Raw genomic sequence first — 24,291 nt, 5'->3', positions numbered from 1 at the left:
GGTGTGATTTAGTACAAGGATGGGGCCACGTTGGTGTCTCGGGGTAGGCTAAAATCATCCCAGGCACTGAGATGCTGCCAAGAAGACACAACCGAGGGGCAGGGTGGACCTGTGCCTGGTGGTGGGGGCCTTTCTGAGAAGGGACAGTTGAGCCAAGAAGTCAGTGATGGGAAAAGCCAGCATGGGAGGGGCAAGGGTGCTCCAGGCAGGGGTGTTGCAGGCAGGGAGTGCTCTGGCAGGGGTGTTGCAGGCAGAGGGTGCTCCAGGCAGGGGTGTTGCAGGCAGGGAGTGCTCTGGCAGGGGTGTTGCAGGCAGGGAGTGCTCTGGCAAGGGTGTTGCAGGCAGAGGGTGCTCCAGGCAGGGGTGTTGCAGGCAGAGGGTGCTCAGGCAGTGGTGTTGCAGGCAGGGAGTGCTCCGGCAGGGGTGTTGCAGGCAGGGGGTGCTCAGGCAGTGGTGTTGCAGGCAGGGAGTGCTCCGGCAGGGGTGTTGCAGGCAGAGGGTGCTCAGGCAGTGGTGTTGCAGGCAGGGAGTGCTCCGGCAGGGGTGTTGCAGGCAGAGGGTGCTCCAGGCAGGGGTGTTGCAGGCAGGGAGTGCTCCGGCAGGGGTGTTGCAGGCAGGGAGTGCTCAGGCAGGGATGCTTCAGGCAGGGAGGGCAGCAGAGTCAGAGGCCCTGAGGCTTGACAAAGTACAAGAGGGAATGATGGCCAGTGTGCTAGAGCAGAATGAGGAGGGACCTGCGCTGGGGCGTGAGCTCTGCGAGCTGGGCAGAGCTGGAGCGAGCAGGGCCTGAGGTTGGTGGATTGTGTCCTCTGAGAGGGCTCACCACCAGAGGGATTGGAGCCGACAAGGCACCGTTGAGATTGTTCTGGAACATGAGGAGCAGAAAGAGTTTGGGTTGTCAGAGATGGAGAGGGCACTGTGGCCAGGGAACAGGCCTGGGCATGGTGGGGCAGCTGCAGGGCAGGCCTGGGAAGGAGCCAGGTGGACTGGCCTGGGCTGTGGGCGCCAGGCCCGGGGTTTGCAGGCAGCTCTTTCCAGGACCTTGGAGCCGCCGAATGCTGCCCTCTGCTGGGACATCTGAGCATCACATGCAGCGCATTCGGCTGTACCCGCCCCAGAACGTCCCTGAGATACGCGGGCCTCAGAGCTAGAGAGGCTTCTCCTCCTGCCCCTGCTAGACCCTGGCTTGCTTGCTCAGCCCTAGGGACAAGGACCTCACTCACCCCTTCCTGAAGCCGTCTGTTCTGGCCCTGCTTAGTGCAGAGCAGTTGGCCCCAGAGGGGCTGCACTTGTGTTCCCCCTGGTCTTGGCCTTGCCCTCGGTGCCTCAGGCCTGCCCGAGGACCTGGGGGTGCTGGCCCCATGTCCCCAAGGCTGCCTCCGCAGCCCCCCAGGCTGCCTAGCCCGCCGCTCTCCCGGACCGAGGAGCAGGCCCCGAGGAGTCCCCTCGGCCTGGGCTCTCCGCAGAGACAGGCTTCCTCGGGAGACCCTGCAGACTTCCCAGATGTGCGCGCTTGCGTCTGGGCCAGAGCTGCGGCCACCCCTGTCCCCAAATCCACAGGGAGGGTTGGCGAGGCCTGGCCGCAGGAGCGGCTGGGGGAACAGGCTGGCGGGGCAAGGCTGCCGCACATCCCGGAGCAGGGGTGTCTCTGGAGCGCTGTAGGCCGTCCCGCCCTGGGCTTCCAGGTCCTGGTGCACCCTTGCCCTGTTTCTGCAGTAGCAGCAAAGGAGGCATTCACAGGGAGGGCAGAGGACGGCTGGTGGGTGGGCTTGAGTAGGACCAAGCACTGAGTAAAAGGCCCAGAGACTCTGCCCTGGGTCTCATTCCAGCAGCGACTGCCCTGGGTCTCCTCTCATTCCAGCAGCCGTTGTGGATACAGATGCTTCTTCGTCCACTCATTGGATGGTTCTGGTGCTCGCCACGCACCGCACACAGTCTGCGCCTTGAGCCCTCACCCGCGACGAAGCAGCCCCGGCCCCCTGGAGTGTGTGTATTCCAATACGGAAGGAAAGTAGCCAACCACTGAACACACCAGATGCTCTTGGAGTGATGAGAGGTCCGATGGGACCAGCCTGAGGGAGGGCTGGGGTGGGGGTGCAGGGGCCGGGGTGGGCAGGCCCCTCTGAGTCCTGGGTGATGAGAGGTCATCTCTGAGAGCCACGGGGAGGCAGTAGCAGTGCATCGCAGGATGAGTCTGAGGAGAGGAATTTGGGCAGTGGGAAGGGGGGAGTATCAGTCGTGTGCTAATTAGGCCCCTCCCAGATGGTCAGGTGGCTCAGTGCCGTCCTCAGCATGGCCCTTGGGGTTCAGCCTCAGCCAAGGGCTTGTGGTCTCCTTCCTGGTGAGGCAGGGGTTACTGACCCATTTTACAGGAGAGGAGACTGAGGCTGCGAGGGCAGAAGGGCTTGCTTGCAGACCGCCCGCTGCTCTCAGGGCTCTCTCTACATCAGTAGCCTTTTCTCCCGAGAGGCGCCAACGCAGGCCCCCAGTCAGGCCTTCTTGCTGTTTCTCGTCCTCTTGGCAGGTGATTTGGGGAGCTCCCTGAAACATCTGGAGAACTTTCCAGATGCAAATATTCCATCAGGCCCATTAACTAAATCACAGCAAATAAACCCTAATCACAGACCCATTATTAGTGTGGGTGTGAAAGTGATTGCCCGGTGCGGACTGAGACTGTCAGGAGGACGTGTGCACGGGCTGGGATCTCAGCAAACCTGGGAAGGGCGAGGCATGAAGGGACCTCGGGAAGCTTTGGGATGGCCCCGAGTTCCCGCAGAGCCAGCTGGGATGAAGGGGGGCGTGGCTTCGGGTCATTCCTTCCTCTTGTTGGGGAGCGTGCCGGGGCGCTGTCCAGGGTGCTGGGGAAGGCCGGGGGCTGTCCAGGGTGCTGGGGAAGGCCTGGGCGCTGTCCAGGGTGCTGGGGAAGGCTGGGTGCTGTCCAGGGTGCTGTCCAGGGTGCTGGGGAAGGCCGCCGTGACCGCAGCAGGTGGTGACCCTGCCTGTGGCCCAGACGCTGTCTTGAGGAAGGACAGTGTTGAAAAGAGAGTAGTTACACACGGTGACTTAAAATGCTCTGGAGGAAATAAAAGGGGTAGAGAGGCCGAGCACTGGGGAGGCCACTTCAGTGGGGTGCTCAGGAAGGCCTCTCTCAACCAGGCGGCCTCTGCAGAGACCTGGCAGAGGGTGTTCCGATAGAGGGAACAGCAGATGCAAAGGCAGGAACAAGGCTGGCGTGGAAGGGAGCAGTGGAGGGGCTTGGGCCCAAGGGCGGTGGGGGTGGCAGAGCGTGGGGCTGAGTCTGTGCAAGTGGGTGAGCAGCGCCATTCCCATGCTGTGAGAGCCAAGGGACGGGCCTGCCTTACGTCTGCAGTGGGCGCTGCGCCGCGATGCAGAGAGCAGGCGGGAGCCTGCCCGGTGGGAGGGCCGGGCCCTCTCGGGAGAGGACACCCTCTGGTTCCCAACCCGGCGGGGGCCCTGTGAGCCGCCTTCCTCCAGACGGCCTCCACTGGCATGCAGACAGAGACCGGCCTCTCACGGACAAAGAGTGCCATCGGTGAGGATGGTGACAGGCTGCCTCACTGTGCCCCTTGCAGTAAGCACATGCCCAAGCCATCCCCTGTCACCCTCCCACATCTGTTCGTTCTAGCTAAAGACTCTGGCTCCCCGCTTCCCACTGTAGGAACCCAGGCTCAGAAACAGGTAGTCCCTCACCCAAGGTCACACAGCATGTGAGTGACGGAGTCGGAACCTGAGCCGGGGTCTGAGGGCAGCGTCCATGCCTGCTGTGACCCTGCCTGCCTGCCCGGCCTGCCCAGGAACACTCCCACCGCCCGGCCAGGGCTGCCGCCCTGCCACCTCAGCCCTCCAGTGCAGGCCCTGCCACTGCCCGACTCCCCCCTCCCCCCGGCCAGACCAGCCCTGCCTGGCGGTGGAGGAGCCACCTCCCCACTCCCATCTCTGAGTCAGGAGAGCAGGTGACTGGCAGCCATGGGGGTGGGGAGCTGGGAGATGCAGGCCCCTGAGCACTCTGGCCAGCCCTGTCCCCACCCTCCTACAGTCCTCCAGCTCCGAAGCCCCCCAGGAAGGGCCTGGGCAGCCCTTCCACCCCTGGAGCCCAGCAGAGCCCCAAGGAGCCTCAAACCTGCCAGGACACCCACATGGCACTCAGGCCAGTGACAAGCCTCCAGGGGAGGTCTGAGGCTGGCCCCGGGTCTCCTGTCCCTCTGTGAAATAGGGCAATAACACGTGGGGCAGAGCTTCAGGAGCATTCTGCATAATGAGTGAGATGTGCAACGTCTGGGGGATGGTCACGCTTGAAGCTCTGACTCAGGGGAGGGGGGCATGGTCAATGTACGTAACCTTAACATTTGCACCCCCGTAATATGCTGAAATAAAAAAAAATAATAATAAAAAGGATTCTGGTAGCAGCGACAACTTAAGACGGCTAGACTGTAAAGACATTTCGTGGTGTGCAACAGGGGCTCTGAGGGTGGGGCTGTGCCAGCCTCGGGCACTCCCCCCGCCAGGCCCCACCTGGGCTGTGGCCAGACGCCCGGCCGCCTGCTGTGGACTGTCCAGGGGCCGCTCTGTCCTTCCCACATCAGACTGTTGGGCTGCAGACCGCTGTGTTCCTCCCTGCCACGGAGCCCTCCCTCCAAGTGGCCCCTCTGTTGCACACTTCCAGTGGCGGGGTGCTCATCCCCGGCAGACCTGTGGGACAGCTCTTGTCCTGACATGGAGCTGAGGTCAGTGTCCTCCTAGCTCCTGTCCTGCTGCCTCTTGTCCGCTTGGCTGTGTGCCGCCTGAGTGACCCACAGCAGGTATCTTCACCCCTCTGAACCTCAGTTTCCTTGTCTGTGAAATGGAGTCAACGATAGCTTTCCTCATTTGGTTGTTTGGGGGTGGGGATCAGAGGAGATGAGGTATTAAGTGGGGTCTCAATAAATGTTGGGGCTTTTCCCAGGCTGCCCCTCCGAGGGTGCTACCTTCGGCCTGTGAGCCCCACAACTGGTTTTTCTGCCCTAGGACAGCCCTACAGGGACATGGGGGTGGAGTTGGCCGCCAGCCAGGCTGCTCGCAGCTGCTGCTTGTTGGCGAGGCCTTCAGCAGCCCTTTTTCTCCCACTCCTCTCTCTGTCCCCATCACGTTCCCAGGGCAGGAGCAGAGCTGAGCCTAGGACTTAGATGGGATTTGAGCAGGCCTGGGCAGACTGTCACCTCCTCAGTTCTGGGCATAGATCTCAGTTACTATGGCCAATGAGGTTGGAAACCTCTTTGTGCCAATGGCTTCTGTGAGCTGAGTTAGCTCAGAGCCTGAGGCTGTGCCGTCTCCCCTGTCCTCGGCTCTGCACACCCAGAGTTCTAGGCTCGGGCGCCGAGAGCAGCAGACAGGAGGACGGTGCTGGCAGGCACTGCTGACACTGCCTCTGCCATCAGAGCTGTCTGACACAGTCACCCTCTGGTCGTCCTCTCCATACTGGCGCTGGCAAGTCAGCCAGCGAGGGCAGAGATGTGCACCATTTTGCTCACGCTGGGTCCCGAGCCTGCAGCGGGGCCCGGCGCCCAGCGCTCAGTGGGCTCTGCTTGCCTGACTGAGTGAACAGGCATGAGACGCTCTGAGGCCAGAGACAGCAGCTGGAAACAGGCTTTGAGATGCATGTGTGAGGGGCGTGGGGCATGGAAGGTGCTTTGGGGGCCCAGGCTCCATGGCAGCTTGTGCTGGTGCCCTACCCTGGGCTGGGCGACCCCCGAATGCCCCCTGCCCTAAGTAGCCAGGCCACAGGTGTGGGTGCGGCTGCCCACTCACGCACCATCTAAGCAGAAGGGCCCCCACCTCCCACTTCAGTGGCACCACTGGGCGCACTCCATGGGTGTAGCCCCGCCCCGGAAACCGCCAGAGAAGAACAGGGACTCTGCAGGGGCATGCGCTCAGCCATGCACTTGGAGGCCCTGGGCTAATCTTCCACCCCGCCCCCGCCTGCCCAGCAGAACCCCGCCTTCCTGGAAGCCCACCGTCTCTGTCCAGGCAAGGCTGGGGGCGGGAAAGGCTCCCTCACGTGGAAAACTGGGTGCCCTCCAGGGCAGGGTCCGGACACGAAGTGGGAACCGAGAGGTAATCACTCCACGGTCACTGAGCTCCTGCTCCATGCCAGGCCCTGCTCAAGGTGCCAGGGAGACAGGACAAGACAGACCAGGTCCCATCCTCGGGAGACTGGCACTCCAGGTATGTGTGTGCCAGGTGCTGTGTCCACATGTGTCCACTCATTTAATTTTACACCTGTCCCCCAGATAAGAGACGGGGCGGCCTGTGCAGAGTCCCCGAGCCCACGGGCCCCGGCGCTGCTTGCAGAATGGGCTCCAGGGCCTCGGTCTCAGTCAGCCGCGGATGGTGTGCGGCAGGAAGTGCAGCCTCATGCCACAGGGACACCTGCTGGGCCCGCACTGCGCTAGCCCTGTGAGGGCAGGACCTTCCCAGACTCGTGAGCAGCCAGGGTGTCTGCCTGTGCTACTCGCGCAGAGGAGGAGCAGGAGGCCCCGAGAGGCATAGTCATTTGCCCAGGGCCACACAGCGAGTGGCAGACCCAGAACATGGACCCATGTCATCTTGACCCCTCGGCTTGTATCTGCTGCCATGCTGTCTCTCAGGGAGTGCCTGCGGCAGGGACTCAGACCCCCGCGGAAGACCGGGAGTTGCCGCTTTCTCTCACCCCGTCGGCATAACAGGAGGCCAGGCAGGCACTTGGGTCCTCTCCTCTGCATGGGGACTGGACTTACTCCCTTGCTTACTTGCTCAGGCCACAGGAATTACTAGAGCACCTGCAAGTTGTCAGGCACTGGAGACAGAACAGGGGCTGGCAGGCACGGTCCTTGTCCCCACAGGGCTCACATTACAGTGGAGACGGAGGTATTAGTAAACAGACGTGCAATAACAGTGACAGTCGTCACTCCTCATGCTGACGACTCCAGGAGAGCCATCCAGCTGCAGAAGCAGACACTTTGCAGAGCCAGAGCCGGAGCCGGAGCCGGAGAAGGTGCAGGCCCGTGGGAGGAGGAACATGCCGAGCGTGGCGCGTGTGCACAGGCCTGGGGCCAGGACGGCTTAGAGTGAGAGGGACTGGCAGGAGCCGTGAGGGCCAGAGCGGCATGAGCGGGGGTGTGGCCTGCCATGAAGGTGAAGGTCAGCAGGGGTCAGGGAAGGAGTCTGCACATGTCCCCAAGAGCCAAGGGTGACCAGCACAGGGTTGGAACCAGAGGTGGGACATGGTCAGATCTCAGGCTGAACAGAGACTGCAGGGTTGGGTGGCTTAGTGGGGCAAGAGGCAAGCAAAGCCACGGTGGCCAGGCCTTGCCACGGAGAAGCTGAGAGCCCAGCGGCAGGCAGAGAGGAGGCGCCTACGTCTGGCCTGCAAAGCTGGCAAGCAGGCACGAGCCCACAGCCATCGGTGCTCAGGGGAGGCCCGCAGAGAGCACGCGCCCGCACCAGGCCAGCTGGGAGGCTGCCCTGCTTTTGCCTCCCCGCCGCTGGGCCCCGGCCCCGCCTTCTTCCCCAGCACTGTCCTGAGGGGATTGCAGACGTTGGCTGACTGCCCTTTGTTGTGGGGGAGGAGAGCTGGGTGACAGCGCTGCGTGTGTCCAGTGGGGTGCAGGGTGATGATGATCACTACGCAGCCATTCGGTGCTAGTTAGTGCCCTGCACGCGTTAGGCCATCTGATTGTCACAGCTTACCTGTGAGTAGATTCTCTTGTTATCCTTTTTTTGTTTTGGAGATTTGCCCAAGGTCACACAGCTCTGTCATAATAAGTGACAGAGCTGGGGATGTAGCACTCCGGAGGCCACATGCTAAGCCAGGGCTGCCACCTGGCACAGCTCTGGGTCCACTGTTTGCATTGAAAGCTAAGGGAGCTGCACCCATGAAGTTGTGCAGTGCACAGCCTGCACCACCTGCCCTGCCCAGCAGCCCTGCTCTCCACCTCATTGTAGCAGCCCTAGGGACTTTGGTCACCTTTGTCGAGCACTTGTCATGGGGCACCCATTCTTGTAGGCACAGTGTGTACATTCACTCACTCAGTATTCATGACAGCCTCTGTGGGGGGGAGGAACCATCTCACGGCAAAGCTGGGCTCAGAGAGGAGCAAGAACCTGCCCAGGTCACTGAGCCAGGTGGTGGTGGGGCCAGGATTCAACTCCACATCCGACTCTGGATCCCAGTGCCGGCCCCTGCAGAATCCCAGTCTCCTCTTCCTTTCAAAATTAGTTCATTGGTATTTTTGGTAATTTTTTAGATAACTGCAGAATTTTTATAATAATATATTTTCCCTTATTATATGTAGTTAAGTCTACTGTAGAAAGTTTCAAAAATAAAGAAAATTGAAGAAGGAAATAAAATTGACCAGTAAATCCACCATTCAAAAATGCCAACTATTAGCGGCAGCATGTCTGGACGTGTGACCTTGAGACGCCTTTGTAGTGGTGTTAGGGTCCCGATGCTACGTTCATACTGAACATGCACTTTGAAAAGTGCTTTCTATAAATTTTTACTAACAACTATCAACATCATGGCTAAACATTGTAAACGTCTCTTTCAAATGCTGTGTCATACCCCCTCGTAGGCAGAAACCTTGCATTTTCAGCCAGCTCCCAATATGGAACATTTACCCTAGTAATTGTTTGAGGTTCTAGTTTGTTTATTGTTGTTACAAATAATGCTGTGACAAACATCCCTGAGCATAAAGCTTAGCCCTTACTTGTGGATTCTTTCTTCTAAGAAACGTTCTGGTACTATGTCAGACCCCGGGCCGGGGCGGGCCGCGTGCTGTGGCAGGACGGGGCAGCGGCAGGTCCCAGGCGAGGCCGGTGGACGGGAAGGTGGGCGAGCACACACAGCTGTGGGTAAGGACACCCTGGGCCTCTGCCCACCCCTCCAGAGGGTTTTGTTCTGCCCTCAAATGTCCCTGTCCAAGGGGCTCTGCCAGCCTGTCTCTCCTCGCCCCACACACCCTCCCCGCTCCCCTCCCACAGCCAGCCTCCAGCCTCTGGACTCTTCCCCGCATCCCCCGGTACCTCAACCCCACACACCCTTCCACCCTGCCCCCTGCCTGTGTCCTGGTGTAGGCAAATGGTGCCCCATCCTCCCAGTTGCATAAGCCAGGAGCCTCAGTGAGCCCCGTTCCTGCCCCCCGCTCCTCCCCAACCCGCACGTCTCCCCAAAACACCTCTCTCCATTCCCACCCTTGTGCCTCGGTGCAGGCCTCCTCTTCCTCCCCACCTCTCCTCTGGCACTCCAGCCTCTAATCTCCCCCTCCAATCCTTCCCCTTGGAGAGCTCTGTTTAATCAAACTCACCATGCGCCTCCTCTGCTCAGAAACTTCTTGGGGCTCCCCATTACCCCCACAGTGAAGCCCAGACCCCCAGTGAGCTGAGCCTCCTGCTCTTTGCTGCTTCTCCTCTCCGAACCTTTGCACGAGCTACCTCCCCATGCACTGCTGGCCTGGCGAGCTTCAACTCACCCTGCTTCAGTGTCCTGTCCTCCAGGAAAGTTCCATTTTTCTTTCCTATAGCCCTTTTCCCAGAGAACCTACCCCACCTTCCCCCATTCTCACAGTTTTATTTTGTGTACATTTCTACTAAAGCAGTCAGTCATATTGTATCATAATGGTTATCATATTCACTCTGTATCATAACTGCTGGAAGGTACTTGTCGTAGGACATTTGGTATTAAGTGACAGAGCCCACCCCAAGCTGGCTGAAATGCAATGGCAGTGTCGGTGTCATGACCCCCAGGCTTCAGGCGTGGGTGGCTCCAGAGGCTCCTGGAGGACACAGCTATCTGTCTCTCCTGTCTAGTGTTGTGCCCCTGCGTTGGCTTCCTTCGTCCGCAGGCTTGCTCTGCACGGTGGCCCCATGCTCGTCTCTCTCAGGCTTAAGCTCAAGTTCAAATTGGGATGTTCCCTCTCTCAATGACACTAGCAAAGGTCTGGGCCTACCTCTCAGGGCCCGCTTGAGTCCTGTGCCCATTCCTGGCTCCACCTGCACCCCAGAGATTGCTGGCTGTCCCCCAGGGGCTCAAGGCTAGCCAGGCAGGAGATGGGGCCTGTTCTCACCTTTGCACCCAGCCCTGGCCTGGCCTCAGCAAGCATTAGTCAGCATTTTAAGGACAAAGGAGTGGGCAGAGAGTGCTGCCCTGTGGGGGTAAGGCCCGGCCGCTCTAGGGCCCACAGCTGATGGCCCACATTGGCTGGTCCCTTAGCCCAACACGCATGACCCAGCCTCGCAGGCCCGGCAGCCCGGGCCAGTGCCCGGCTCCCCATGCTGGAGTACTCAGGTGCCTGGGGCCATATGAGGCCCTGGGAGCAGTGCTTCCTCTCAAAATCATACTTATTTCAAAGTTCATTGGTGGAAGGAAGAGCATCAAGTACACAAATTACAATTGCAACCAAAAGTTTTGTTTTTAAGTGAAAATTATTTTAAATTGAGAGAAAAATATTAGGCCAATATTAATACAGGAAGGGTGAGAAGTGGGGGTCGGTGGGAGGCCTGGGGAGAACCCCCACTCCCACCAGCCTTGCCTGCCAGGTCCCCTAACTCGGTGGCAGAGAACTTCCTTCCTGCTCACTCCAGCAGCCCAGCCTGGCCCTGAGCAGTAGCAGTGACAGCAGTGCTACCACTGCCAGAGTGCGCAGAGTACCAGGGCCAACTGCTGCCGGTGTGACCCACTCAGCCCTCACCTGGAGGGGTGGATGCCCTGAAAACCCCAGGTTTAGAGGAGAGGCTGAGGCAGGGCCATTTGCCCCCAGTCCCACAGCAGGTGGCAGAGGAGCACCTGCTCTTGGCAAAGGTTCAGGGTTGGTGGAGGGAGCATGAGGGGCATGGCACCCACTGAGTGCGACAGGGCGCCCACATCCTTGGGCTCTGTCCCTGAGCACTGGGACCCATCGTCTCTGGTTTAGTGTCGGGGCTGCTCCATCCCACTAGTCTCAGGACGGCCAGCACTGGGTGACACTTTCTCGCGTTCATGTTCACGCTTCCATCTACTCACAGGGCCCTCTCATGGGCTCCTGAGGGGAGGTTCGGAAGCTCAGCAGCTCAGGAGCTGCTGCAGGCACATTCTGCCCCTCCACGGAGCAGGACTCAGAGTCTGTCTCCCACACCCCCTCCGTCCGGCCAGCATGGCGTGAACGTCTGCCTCTCTTGTCACGGCCCTGGTAGGTTCCAAGGCCCAGGACCGCCCTTGGCACGCTTAGCAGCAAGCCTGGCATGGTGGCAGGCTGGGGACCCACGCCAGCCCTGTGGCTTCCAGATCACCATTGGCCAGAGCTCCAAAATAGCATCAAAAAGCAGCAGCTGCTCCATTTCAGGAGCATGTCAGGGACTGCTGCTCAGCTGTTCTGGCTCCAGGCTCTGATCTTCCCCAAGACAGGGGACAGGACACCTCAGTGATATTCGGTGTGCCGCAGAGGTGGGTGTTTGCCAAGGTTCCGGAAGCCCACACACGTTTCCAAAGACAAGTGCTTCTGGCTGCTCCTTCCCGTCGTCAGCTGCCTGCACGTGAGGAGGGGTGGGCAGAGGGGTAGGAGGGCCTGCCTGTGAGGTCCCTCTCATGGGACCTTGGACCTGAACAGTGGAGCAATCAGCCCTGAAACAAAACAAGCCTCCTAAAGCCCACGTCTATGATTAGAAAAGCCTGTGATTGGGAAATTCGGCATCTAAGAGTCCATGGGTGAGAATCCATGATTCGGTCTTCCAGACATAATGCTGAGTGGGGGAAGAGTTACAGAAAAAGACATGCAATGTGATTCTACTTTTGCGAAGTTTAAAAACGTGCACAAGTGTTTCTGTCTTCTGTGGATCCCGGTCCCTGCAGGAGAACTGCGTGGGGAAGGCTCGGTGCGGAGTGAGTTTGCCATGGGGCTGGGAGGAGGGGATCGAGCAGAGGCAGTGGCCCAGGGGCTGCCATCAGACCCGTCACGTTCTGTTTCTGGTAGTGGGTGGTGGGTGCATCAGAGCTCACGTATTCATCTTTATGCCTTTTGGTATATTTTAAATCTTTTTGAAAATTTTCTGAATATTCCAGATGCAGTGTAGCCCCAGGCTGAGGCAGGAGGGTCACTGAGCACAGGAGTTTGAGGCTGCAGTGTGTGTTGGTTGTGCCTGTGAGTGGCCACTGCACTCCAGCCTGGACAATGTAGCAAAACCTCATCTCTAAAGAAAATAAAAAACACAAAAAATCCAAAATTTCATAGTATGATGCCATTTTTTAGGGTCCATATGATACTTTATATTTTCTATAGGCATATATATGTAGATAAATGCATAGGAAAAGTTCTAGAAGGATCCACTCCAAACAGATGACAGCAGTCAGCTCTGCAAAACTAGAAAAGGGGCATAAGATCTAGGTGGGTGGTAAAGGTAAAGATTGAGGAGGGTTTGTTTCATTTAAGGAGAATAAATTTTCTTGTCTTTTCTGCAATTAAGATTTTTTTTTTTTTTGAGACAAGAGTCTCACTCTGTTGCCCGGGCTTAGAGTGCTATGGTGTCAGCCTAGCTCACAGCAACCTCAAACTCCTGGGCTCAAGCGATCCTCCTGCCTCAGCCTCCCGAGTAGCTGGGACTACATGTGTCACCATGCCCAACTAATTTTTTCTATATATTCTTAGTTGTCCAGCTAATTTCTTTCTATTTTTAGTAGAGATGGGGTCTCGTTCTTGCTTAGGCTGGTCTCGAACTCCTGATTTCGAGCGATCTTGCTGCCTGGGCCTCCCTTGTGCTAGGATTGCAGGAATGAGCCACCACACCCAGCCTGCAATTAAGATTTCATTTCTTTAAAATGTAAAGCTTCTAGCCGGGCGTGGTGGCGCATGCCTGTAGTCCCAGCTACTCGGGAGGCTGAGGCAGAAGGATTGCTTGAGCCCAGGAGTTTGAGGTTGCTGTGAGCTAGGCTGACGCCACGGCACTCACTCTAGCCTGTGCAACAAAGCGAGACTCTGTCTCAAAATAAATAAATAAATAAAATGTAAAGCTTCAACGAATAGAAAATAAAATTCTAGGACTTGAAGGATTTCTGACTCTGAGATTTGAAGAGTCGGAATGTTGACAGCTTTGTGGTCCTGCAGGTGGAACAGAACCCTGGGAGGGCTGGGCTCCCTTCTGCCCATGTAAGACGCTCTACCCTGCGAGTCCCGGGCTCCCTGCCTGGAAGCCCCTCCTCCCTGTGACTTTCAGATCTGTGGACTGTGCGCCAACCTTCTCTGTCCTCCCTCTTCCAGATTGCTGTCATGCTTCTCCCACTTTGGGGACAGATGGCCGCAGGTTGCAGGAGTGAGATGCTCTGCATGAATGTTCCTGCCAGCCTGCAGGTTGGAATTTTCCAGTTGAGGGAGGGGAGTCCTGGATGTGAAATGTTTCTGGACCCACCCGTTGCCGAGTCTCTCTCTGACCTCTGCCACTTCCTAAAGGGATGAACCTGTGGGTTCTGAAGTCAGAGATCAGGTGCAATCTCACTCCATGATTTTTGGAGCCTCCTTTGTGCCTGATCCAGTGCTGGATTCTGATGTCGGAAATCAGAACAGCCCAGGTGGGTGGTAAACACCTGCCAAGCTCTTTGTAAACAACCTTTCCTGAAACCCTACAATCTTGACATTTGTTTCTGAATGCTGAGGTCTTTGCCATTTGCCCTACTTTGAAATAGCAACATAACACAGAAGAAAAATGTATGTAAGTTTATAAGAGGAAGGGGTTAAAAAGCAATGCATGTGCAGATGGATGTCATGGGCCCCCCAGGGAGCAGCAGAAGGCCAGGAAGGGGACGCTGGAGCATACTCTGTGCTTGGAGCAGCCCAATTCAATGCCCTGAGCCTCAGTTTTCTCCTACATAAAATGGAAGTGAGAAAAGAATCACCACTTTGAGGCCAAGAGGGGTGTTATGAGAGCCCGGGCCGAGGGTCATACAGGTGTGACCTTGGGTCCATTGCTGCCTTGGTGGGACATCTCAGTGTGTGAGCAGGATTGGTACTTTGTGGGGCACTCGAAGGATTCATAGACACAATGGAACAATCAGACCTGAAACAAAACAAGCCCTCCTGATGCTGAGGCTGTATTTTGATGATGTTATTAAAATCTTATATGGGAGGCCGAGGCGGGCAGATTGCTCGATGTCAGGAGTTCGAAACCAGCCTGAGCAAGAGCGAGACCCCGTCTCTACTATAAATAGAAAGAAATTAATTGGCCAACTAATATATATAGAAAAAATTAGCCGGGCATGGTGGCGCATGCCTGTAGTCCCAGCTACTCGGGAGGCTGAGGCAGGAGGATCGCTTGAGCCCAGGAGTTTGAGGTTGCTGTGAGCTAGGCTGATGGCACGCACTCACTCTAGCCTGGGCAACAGAGTGAGACTCTGTCTCAAAAAAAAAAAAATCTTATGAAACTCCAGTGAAGAGAGGTGGGGCAGGCTCTGCAACATGTTAAGCCCTCAGAAACATGGATTATTCCTATGACAGCATTCTGCTGGAGGGGTGGGGAGGGCTCCATGCTGTAGGAAGGTTGGTCATTCATAGATTCGCCTCTAGAGGGAGAATAGGAAGTATCGAGTGGTTCTGATAGATGCCCTTCACCTTGTCCATCCAGCTGTCTCAGCTCCAGCCAGGCTCCACACCAGGACAGAGAGCTGGGAGAATAGGGTCCTAGTCCCACCTCTGTCACTCTTCACCATGCAACTTTTCACAAGTTGCTCACCCTCTGTGAGCTCCATTTCCTCCATTGTAAAGGAAGGAGTAGAACTCAAAGATGCAGCGTCATTGCTTCTCCTAAATTCAGTGGGTCTGAGAAAGAAGGGAATGGTCCTTGAGCTGCCAGCCCCAGGCCGGGCACATCCTCAGGTTGCGAATCTCCAGGGCGGCAACTTTGCAAGCAGTTAGAGCAGACTCTGGGGCCAGACTGCCCCGCCCTGGCTGTTCTGCCCACAGCTGTGTGACTTGGGCCAGTTGCTGGCCCTCTGGCTTTAGTTCCCTTCTCTATAAAATGGGATGATAATACTATGCCTCATTGCATATACTAATATATGTATATTTTGAAGTAGGTTTGGGATTCTTAATTTACAGATGAGGAAATGGAAATTCTGATGAGATAAGTATCAGACAAGAAGAGAGAGATCTGTGTGTGAATGAGAGGTGAGTCTGGGAAGAGATCCTGGGCGTGAGCTTCTCACCACTGCAGCCACACTGGCCTCCTGTGGGTCACAGGGATACACTGAGCTTATCTCTGCCTCAGGGCCTTGGCACCAGCTCTCCCTCTGCCTGGTGCTCCTGCGCCCCCCAGGACTCGTGTGCTCCAGGAAGAGGCCTTCGCTGACGCCTCTACTGCAGACAGCCTCCGCCCCCGCCTCCCTCCTCCCTTCCCTCCTCCCTCCCCATCCTTCCCCTCTCTTCTGTGTATTTCTATCCTGATCCTTATCACCACACAAAATCGCGTGTTTGATTGCCGGAACGCGCACACCTTGAAGGCAGACCCCGCGCCTTGCTCCCGCCGTGTCGGGAGCAGGGAAGGTGCTCAGGGCTTGCTTGGGGAAGAGGGTGGGGGAGGGAAACAGGCACTGGCTAGACCGAACATTCGCTCCGGCGGCAGTTCAGCTCCCTTTAGGACAGGACTGGCACAACGGTGACTGCTCTGCAACTGTCGTGCAGCTGCTGTGCGTGGTGAGCCCCTCTGGAGCCCCGTGACTTCGCCGTTGTGAGCCCATTTTGCAGTGGCACAGTCCGAACTCCCAGAAGAGAAGCGGCCTGCCAAGGTCTCGTGGCCCGGAGCGGCGGAGCCAGCCTTGGCACGGCGGGCCTGCCTCCAGGGCGCGAGCCCCGTGCGCTCCGTGGCGCGCCGCAGGCAGAGGCGCCGGGAAGCGGCGTCCTCGCGGGCTCGGGCGGCGCGCGCACTTCAGCAACAGCTTTCCGGCTTTCCGGCTTTCCAGCTTGCCGGCGCGGCCCGGCAGCGGCCGGCGCCCGCGCTCTCTGCCGGCGGGCGTGCGGCTTGGCTCCGAGGCCGCGGCCGGGCGGCGCGCCTGAGGCTGCCGTTGCCATGGCGCCGCGCGCCCCGGCGATTGGTCCGGCGCGGCCGCACTAGAGCGCTCCCTGGCGCGGGCGGAGGCTCCAGCGCCCGCCCTCCTCCGGATGCTGCGAGCGAACGGGGGCGGCTCCTCCCGGCCCTCCCCGCGCCGCCGCCCGGATGTGGGGGAGGAAAAACCCCCGAGGTGGTCCCAGGTAGCAGCAAGGCGGACGCCCCGCCCAACCTGGCGACCTCGGTGACTCGCCGCCCTCGCAGGCTCCTTGGCACGGTGTGAGCCCGCCCTGCGTGCCAAGGGCCCCTCCGGAGCCCGCTGTTGCCACCGCCCCCCAGCTCCCTCCCAGCCTCCCTGGATGAGGCCGCCAGCCCCGGGAATGTGACTCGCCCCCGATTTAATTTTATTCCCTTCACTTCTGGCCTGGGCATCCTGCGCCTCCTCTAACCACGCTGAGCCTCCAGCTGGAGAGGGAGAGAGAGAAGGGGAGAACGCACTCCGACAGGATGGCTTGCAGAAGACGCTATTTGTGAGTATATGTGGCAGGTTAATGCCTGAAACCAGAGGCCGGAGGGGCCTCAGCGGAGCTTGGAGCGGGAGTGAGGGGCTTTGTGGGGGGAGGGGCGGATTGATGCGCAGGTGGCTTATAGAGGGAGCTGGCTGCCCAGCGGGGATGCCAGCGTTTGTCCCCTGCAGCAGAGGTGTTTGTCGCTGATGAGAAAAAGGCTATTAGTCAGCAGGTCTCAGGCTGTGAGAGTCCCAACTCTGAGGACAGCGTCCCCCTCCCAAGTCCATATCCAGGCTCCTCAGACCCAACATAAGGGCATGTCTGTTTGGGGGAAGCCTCCCTGCCCAGCGCACCCACAAGCAGCCCTGCAGCCATGACTGGTGGCAGGTCGCCTGCAGGCTGGGGCAGTAGGCAGAATGCCTGTCCTCCAAGGACAGGTGAAGGTCCAGCCCCCCCTCCCTAGCAGAGTGGCATCGTGTCTAGCTGTGCTGCCCAGGTGTGCAGTGGGCTGGTGGCAGAGCGCCTGTCTGCTGGGCATAACACCAGCAGAAAAGGCTGCTATGTCGGCACGGGGCAGTGACATCACAGGGCCTGGGTATTTATGGAAACTGAAGCCTGCGCTGCATTGAGCCAGGCTTCCCAGGGGGCAGCAGGATTCAAAGCCAGCTTCCCTCTCCACTCTCTGGGCCTTCACTGTGCTGTTGGGGGGGGGGGCGAGCGACCTTTGCCCTCCAGGACCCTAGGCCGTGGGGCTTGAGGCCCAGCTTCAGGTCTCCACCTATCCTAGGCCACTTGCCCCATGCCAGGCCATTTGGGGCTGTTTAGTAGCCCCAGACCTTGTGTGGTTAGAGAGCAGGGCTGTGTCCTCAGGGCTCGGCTCAGTCCCCAAGACTCGGAAAGGGAGGCTGGAGCAATATGTGGGGACCATCTGGGGCCACCCCAAGGTCTGCAGTCAAGCGGCAGCTCCTCCTTGCCTCCACGGAGGGGCAGCTCTCGCACTGACGAGCATGAAGGAAGGTAAACATACCTCTCGCTGCCTGTGTCCGCAGGCCCAGGCGGGAGCTCTGTGGCGATGACGGTGGCCTCTATGTCTGTGGTTTGCTGTGACACTCACTTGGTTCTTTAGTGGAAAAGCCCACAGGTTGGTTTGTTGATGTGAGCAGAACACACCGGAGTTCTCACTCCCCGTGGCAAGGCCCTTGCTGTATTTTAGGAAACAAATAGTACATCCTTTCCTGGTGTGGGGATGGCACTGTGAGCAGGTCCTGCTGACACAGCTGTCTTCTCCCTGCCGCACCTTCGCCTGGGCCCAGGAGCCTGATGTCAGAGAAATCCTCAGCTCTCAGCCCCAGGGTAGGGGAGATGACATTAGGACGAAATGTGATCGTTCACATTAAGAGCATCTGACCCAGCGCCTTGCTCCAGTGCTCGGTGATGCATTCCTCATGACAGCCTCGCCCGGGCAAGCATGAAGACACGCATTTTAGAGATGGGGAAACTGAGGTTCAGCAAAGTTACCCTGGAACCTCAGAGTGTACTAGCCCAGGGGTGGAGGTTTAGCCCATTGGAACCACTGGAGGAGCATTACAAAAACACCTGTGTGGGTCCCAGCCCCAGAGGCCCTGTCTGCAGGTCTGGGGAGGCCCGGGCAGCAGCGCCCTTCAGTTCTCCGCCAGCTGTGGTAGTGTTCCCTGGGTGCAGCTGTGCGCCTTGGCAGCATGGCCCAAGCCGATCCAAGCGCAGTTTTGCCAGGGACACTGCTGCTCGACACATCCCAGTGCTCTTCCCTGCAGAGTGACCCCATCTGGAGGCCCCGGAACCTGCATCTGGACACATGGCCCCTGGCAGCTCTGCTGACCCGGGCCGAGCCTGACTCACCCGCTTGCCTGGGAAAGGGTGGCCTGTGGGGGCTCCAGGCTCCCTGTGGGTCTTTCACTCGGCTCTAGCTCTCAGGCTCCCACAGTGGGCACCGTGACATCCAGGCTGTCCCTACACCCACACTCTGCCACCAAAGCTATTGGCACCAGAGATTTGGAGGAGCAGCTGAAGGGGAATGACTGCCTCATTTCTATGGAATGGTTTTGAGACCCAGAGCAGGCCTTGCTTGAGGTCACCCATGAGCTTGTGTGTGCTCCCCACTTCACCCCCACCGAAACCAGGTGGAAAGGGACCCAGGTGAAGGGTGGGGGCCCCAGGTGCAGGGGAAAGCAGTGCAAGGCCCCGGTGAGGGGCCCAGGGCTCTCACAGCACCTGCTGCTCAGGCCTCTTCATTCCCAAGACTGCCGTGGAAAGGAGACAGTAGTTGGGTGCCCTAAGTGTTTCACTCTCACGGCAGCTGAGAACCGTGTGCGGCGGCACCACAGCTGACATCGGCATTGCCCTGTTTGATTTCAAAGCTTTCTAATGCCCAGTTGTCTCATGGGTTCTCACCAGCTATTGTAAAATACAATATTATTGATCCCATTCTACAGAGGAGGAAACTGAGGCTCAGATAGAGGAAGGGACTTGATTGGGGCCACACAGCTATTTCCTGCTGTACATTTGGTGATGGTTTCCCTTCCCCAACCTGCCACCTGCCAGACCTGCACAGACTTTCCCCTGCATCCCTGGACACAGCATGGCCAGGGTGTCCCTCGGCCTGGAGGAGCCCAGCTGTCAGGCCTTGCCCGCCCTGGCCCCACCTCCATGTCCTCCAGTTGCTTCTCCTTCCCTGTCTGGGCCCTGGTGTGGGCCCCAAGGAAGTGTGATGGGATGTAGGTAGACCCCATCTCAGCCAGGGTCAGTCCCTCGTGGGGTGGCACAGTAGATGGGGTAAAAGGGGACAGCAAAAGCAGGAGGAGATTTATTCATCCAGTGGGGGAGCTTCAGGCGGCCCCTAAGAATGAGCTCCTAATCAAACTTGCTAACAGCCGCGGGCATTGCTGTGCCCACAGCTTAATTGAAAGTGTCTTAATGAAGGTCAGCCCCCTCTGACTGAAACCACAGCGGCACTGCATGGGCACCTCCGTCCGCAGTGGCCGAGCCACATCCTGCCCACTAAGCACGGGAAGTGGGGCTGTGTGGGGCATGCAGGGCCTGCGGGACGAGGCCGCCCCGGGTGGAGCAGGCACTGTCCTGCCGCCTACTGCCACGCCTGCTCTGTCGTCCACTGGCTGCTGGAACTGCCCCGCCCTGCCCCGCCCTCCCTCCCCCTGGGGGCGTGGTGAGCAGCCAGCCCCTGAGGGAGGCGGTCGGTCATCTCCTCCAGTGGGAAGCCTTGACCCCTGCTTGCACTGGGGCCTCCATCTCCCCAGGCAGCGGGAGGGATGCAGGCCGGCCTGGTCCTGGAACATTCCGCAGTTAGGCGGAAGCGGGTGCGTGGAGCCTTCGCCATCGCCACCGCGGCTGGCTGTCCATCCAGATGGGTTCTGTGGTGCACGATGACCAGCATCTGTTCGGCAGCGGGGCTGGCAGGTGCTGGGGCCAGGGCTGCCGCCCAGGGGAGAGAGAGGCAGGCAGCGCTGCTCGTGCAGGACGGAGGGGTGTGCCTGGCAGGGCAGGGAGGCCGGCAGGCTATGGTGTGCAGGGCAGGCCCCACAGCCAGGAGTGTCCGCACATCTCACCGGACATTCATGGCAGTGAAAATTCACGCACAGCTCTCTGAGCCTGGTCCTCATGCATTTGACATCTAAACCACAAAATGCATTTTGTATGATTTGAATATGCGTTGAGTTTTCTAGGAATGCAGCTGCTCTCACAGTCGGGAAGATCAGACTGTGCTATGTTTGGAACTCTGCCAAGAGCTGTCACCATTCAGAGCAGCATGTCACTGAGGTCAGCATCCCTCGTGGTGCCCAAGTCGCCAGCAAGCCCCAGTGTCCATCTGGGTTTGTGGCCCCGGTGGCTTTTCCATTATGCCCTGTGCGACAGGCCCACCCTCCACCAACGTGCCAAGTTACCCATTATTTCATTATCAATTATTTTCCTCTTTTGCTCTCTGTGGTGTTATAATTCCGGCATTCTGTTGGTTTTGTTTTAAATGTGTGTGTAGAAAGATCATATTGTTCACCAAGTTCATTTCAGAATGGAGAAGTGCGGTGCAGAGTTTTGGTGTACGGACGGGGTGTTGGCGAGGGACAGCCGTCGTGATGGAGCTGCCGTGTCTTCACTGTGGCGGTGCCTGTGTGCACACGTATGGCGTGTGTGTTTACTCTGTGCACTTTTTTCATTTTATTTTATTTTATTATTTCAGCATAATATGGGGGTACAAATGACAAATGTTTAGGTTACGTATATTACCTTTGCCCCACCAGAGTCAGAGCTTCAAGCGTGCCCATCCCCCCGACAGTGCGCACCGCACCCCTGAGGTGCGAGCATGCCCCTCCCCCTCCCCCTACCTGCCCGTCCCCCGAGGAGGTCATTGCCACGTGAGTTCTGTGCACTTCTGTTACGCCTCGGGTCCACACTGCTGGGCGTGAGCAAAGCTGGGGACATCTGCCCAGGAGTATCCTGTGGTCTGCTGTCCCCCTCCCTGGCAGCTGAGACACCTTGACCCCTTCTTGCCAAGGCTGAACTGCGCCTAGGACACTGTCACCAGTCCCCCACCCCAGAAAGGTGGCACAAGCCCCTTTTGCTGCCATCGGCGCCTGGCCTGCCCCTGGCTGCTCTGAGACCCTGCTCTGCCGGCGGCCGAGGGGCGTCTTGTCTGCTCCTCCAGGACCCCGCCCAGGACGGGCCCCAGCCTCGGCCCAGGGCTCCTGTAGGCCAGCCTCCCTGCTGCCCTGGGCCTGGGGGCTGCCCTGCTGACGGCCACTCCTGCTCTCCCTCTGCCCAGTGCCAGGAACGGTCCTGAAAACATGGTCACCAACTCGTCTCTGCCTCCCACTGCAGCTAGACAGAGACAAGCAATGTGCCTGCAAATGCCATTTTGAAGACAAAACTGGACCAGTTGACTAAAACTAAAAGGTTAAGGGAAACCAATACTTTTGATGATTTTGTCATTCTGCAAATTGGCTGCTCTGTAAATTGGCTTTCTGCAAATTGACGTATTACGGGTCGAAGGAGAAGCAGGACAAGGCCGGAGAGGTTGGGGGCAGGACAGAGGCAGGCGGCAAGTGGGGCAGGCGTGAGAGTGGGGCTGGGCGCCCGCCGGCCAAGCTCTCTGGGGCCAGTCACACGCAGGCTGGGCCCACCCCAGCCTGACGGTCTGGGGGTGACTGTCCTCTCTCCTCTTATCCCTGTACGGACGGGGTGTTGGCGAGGGACAGCCGTCGTGATGGAGCTGCCGTGTCTTCACTGTGGCGGTGCCTGTGTGCACACGTATGGCGTGTGTGTTTACTCTGGGGGTGAGCTCGGGATGCCTAGACTCCAGGGGGCAGGGGCTGGGCCAGAGGCGCCCTGTCCCCTTTGTCTCCCACAGCTTGGCCTCACTGGGCCTGCCATGCTGGCCTAGCCTCCAAGGGGTGAGGTGCCATCCAGGCAGCCCCTCAGCTCAGCAGGAGGCCGATCTGAGCGTGGCTGGTCGCACAGCGTCCCATTGGCTCCCGCAGCTTCGTCCTCATCAAGACGTCCCTGGCTTCTGTTCGGAACGGTCGACAAGGGACGTGATGGGTTTTCATCACCACCACCTTCGCTGGCACTCGCAGCCCAGCTCTCGAGCCCCTGGGTGGCCCTGCGGCAACACAGAGTGTTTTCCTTCCGTTTGCTCTCCATTGTCACATGGGAGAAATGCCCCAAGTCTCTCACAGCCCATTCTGGATTGGGCGTCAGTCCTGCCCCTCTCCAGGGCTGCAGAGCGATGGTGCTGCCTCGGAGGAACACTCCAAGACCAGGTGGGCCTGGTGAGGTGGGGGCCTTTTCCTGCCCCGCTGCCAGGACCCAGCCCCCCTCCAGGGACCTGCGCCAGTGGTCCCTTATCTATTGCCCGGTGGCTGTGTGACTTGGGGCAGACTACTTAACCTCTCTGGACCTGTTTCCTTTTCTGTTAAATGAGGCCAATAATGTCACCTTGGCAAGGTGCCCGCGCGGACTTGGTGAGGTACAGAGCACCTGGTGTGCCTGTGACCTATAAACAGTGCTGCTGTCCCCGTGCTCCTGGGTTCTCACAGCACGCGTGGGCTTCAGGGCAGGCTGGGACCCAAGAAGTGCGGGCATCTGGGCAGAGGGTGGAAACCGCGTGGGCTGAGGGAGCGTGCGCTCATCAGGATGTTTGGGTTGCCAATGGCAGAAACTCAAGTCGAAGGGACTTCAATGGCATCTGTTGGTGAATGGCCCAAGGTCTGGCTTCAGTGTGGCTGGGTCCAGGGGCTCCAGCCCTCTTGTGGCCATCTCCCATTTACCTTTCCCCAGGATGTGCGTGTCCCCATGTGGCAGCTCCAGCACCTTCGGCAGCCTCAGTCCCGTGCCAGCCCTGGGGCCCATGGCCGTTCCTGAAGCCATGTCCCTTGCCAAGGGGAGGTCATGTGCTGATTGGCCAGCCTCTGCCACCTGGCCACACCTGGAGCTGGGAGGATGGGATCAGCCCCACCGGAGCCACTTGACAGGGAGTTGGAGGGGCTTCCAATGTATGTGTTTATTGGGGATACACTGAGCCTAGAGAGAGAGGCCACAGGGTTTGCTTGGAGTAGGGGAGCCTACCAGTTCGGGCTAGTCTGGACTAGGCTAGCGCTCAACTCTGCAGTGGCGGGGCCTAAGGCTGCAAGCCTAGGCCCTCAGGAGGCAAGCCCAACACCCCGGCCAGCAGCTGTCCCCAGGCCCCAGGACAGGACCTGGACTCCTTGTCCCTGTACATCAGGGGCTCCGTGGATCTGGGGTGGGGCAGGTGTTGGGGGCTGCACATGCCTGGGCAAGTCCCAGGACTCCAGTGCTCAGGATCCAGCTGTTCCTTGCACCCCACCGGGCCAGCGGGTCTCCCTCTTCGCTTGACAACCGAGACCCATAAACTAGAACCCTTTTTCTTCCTGTCTCGTCTTTCCTTTTTCCCCAGCGAGATATATACATATGCATTTATATTTTACAAAGCTGCCTGGGGCATGTGTGTTTCCCGAGGAAATTCATCATTTGTTCCGGATCGACCTCAAGTCCTTTGACCAGCACCTCAGGGAGGGGAGCCCTTCCGGGCTGTGCCGGCCCTTGGGGAGCGGCAGTGTGGAGGAGAGGCAGGCGTGCCGTGCTGCCAGCTCCTGGAGCCACCTTCCCGTCCCCGGACTCATGATGTGTCTGCAGAAAGTGCACAGCAGGTTCCTGAGCAAGAGCAGTTTCTCAGAGAGGCCTGGGATTCTACAGCTAGAGTGACGCCACCCTGCACTTGTCCCCTGCACAACTTTGCTTACGGAGCCCTCACGTAGGAGGTCACTGAGACATCTTCAGAACTACCCTGGAAAGGGAGCATGATGGCTCCATGTATCCCCAACAAACACATACATTTGAAGCCCCTCCAACTCCCTGTCAAGTGGCTCAGATGGGGCTGATCCCTGTAGGCCCAGCTACTCGGGAGGCTGGGGCAGGAGGATCGCTGGAGGCCAGGAGTTTGAGGCTGCAGTGAGCTATGATGATGCTACTGCACTGTAGCTAGGGCAACAGTAAGACTCTGTCTCAAAAAAAACCCCACAAAAATTGCTTAATTGTTTAAAAAAGGACTACCCTGGAGGTAGGGCAGGGCTCACAGGCCCATCTGCAGAGGAGACTGAGGGTCGGGGAGGCAGGGGGCTCCTCTCAAGGCCCCCGGGTTGAGGCAGGATGCGGGGCCTCAGGTGCCAGGCCTGGG

General features: G+C 58.6%; 1 protein-coding gene across 3 annotated transcripts in view; it reads left to right on the top strand.

The window, feature by feature from the left end:
• Window positions 1-24,291, top strand: part of IQSEC1 (IQ motif and Sec7 domain ArfGEF 1) — a 359,058-nt gene that overhangs the window by 168,469 nt on the left and 166,298 nt on the right. The window contains exon 1 of one of the 3 annotated variants that reach the window (XM_012785206.3): window positions 16,140-16,568. The exons of the other annotated variants lie outside the window; for them this stretch is intronic. Coding sequence (XP_012640660.1) covers window positions 16,546-16,568 — 23 coding nt within the window. The 5' untranslated portion in view covers window positions 16,140-16,545. Of the gene's footprint in view, window positions 1-16,139; window positions 16,569-24,291 lie in introns of those variants that run through there. 3 annotated transcript variants of the gene reach the window in all.

The sequence above is a fragment of the Microcebus murinus genome, chromosome 21 (genome assembly GCF_040939455.1).
Source record: "Microcebus murinus isolate Inina chromosome 21, M.murinus_Inina_mat1.0, whole genome shotgun sequence".
Classification (NCBI taxonomy): Eukaryota; Metazoa; Chordata; class Mammalia; order Primates; family Cheirogaleidae; genus Microcebus; species Microcebus murinus.
Note: the sequence above shows the minus strand (reverse complement) of the source record. Positions and strands in the feature narration are given on the sequence as shown.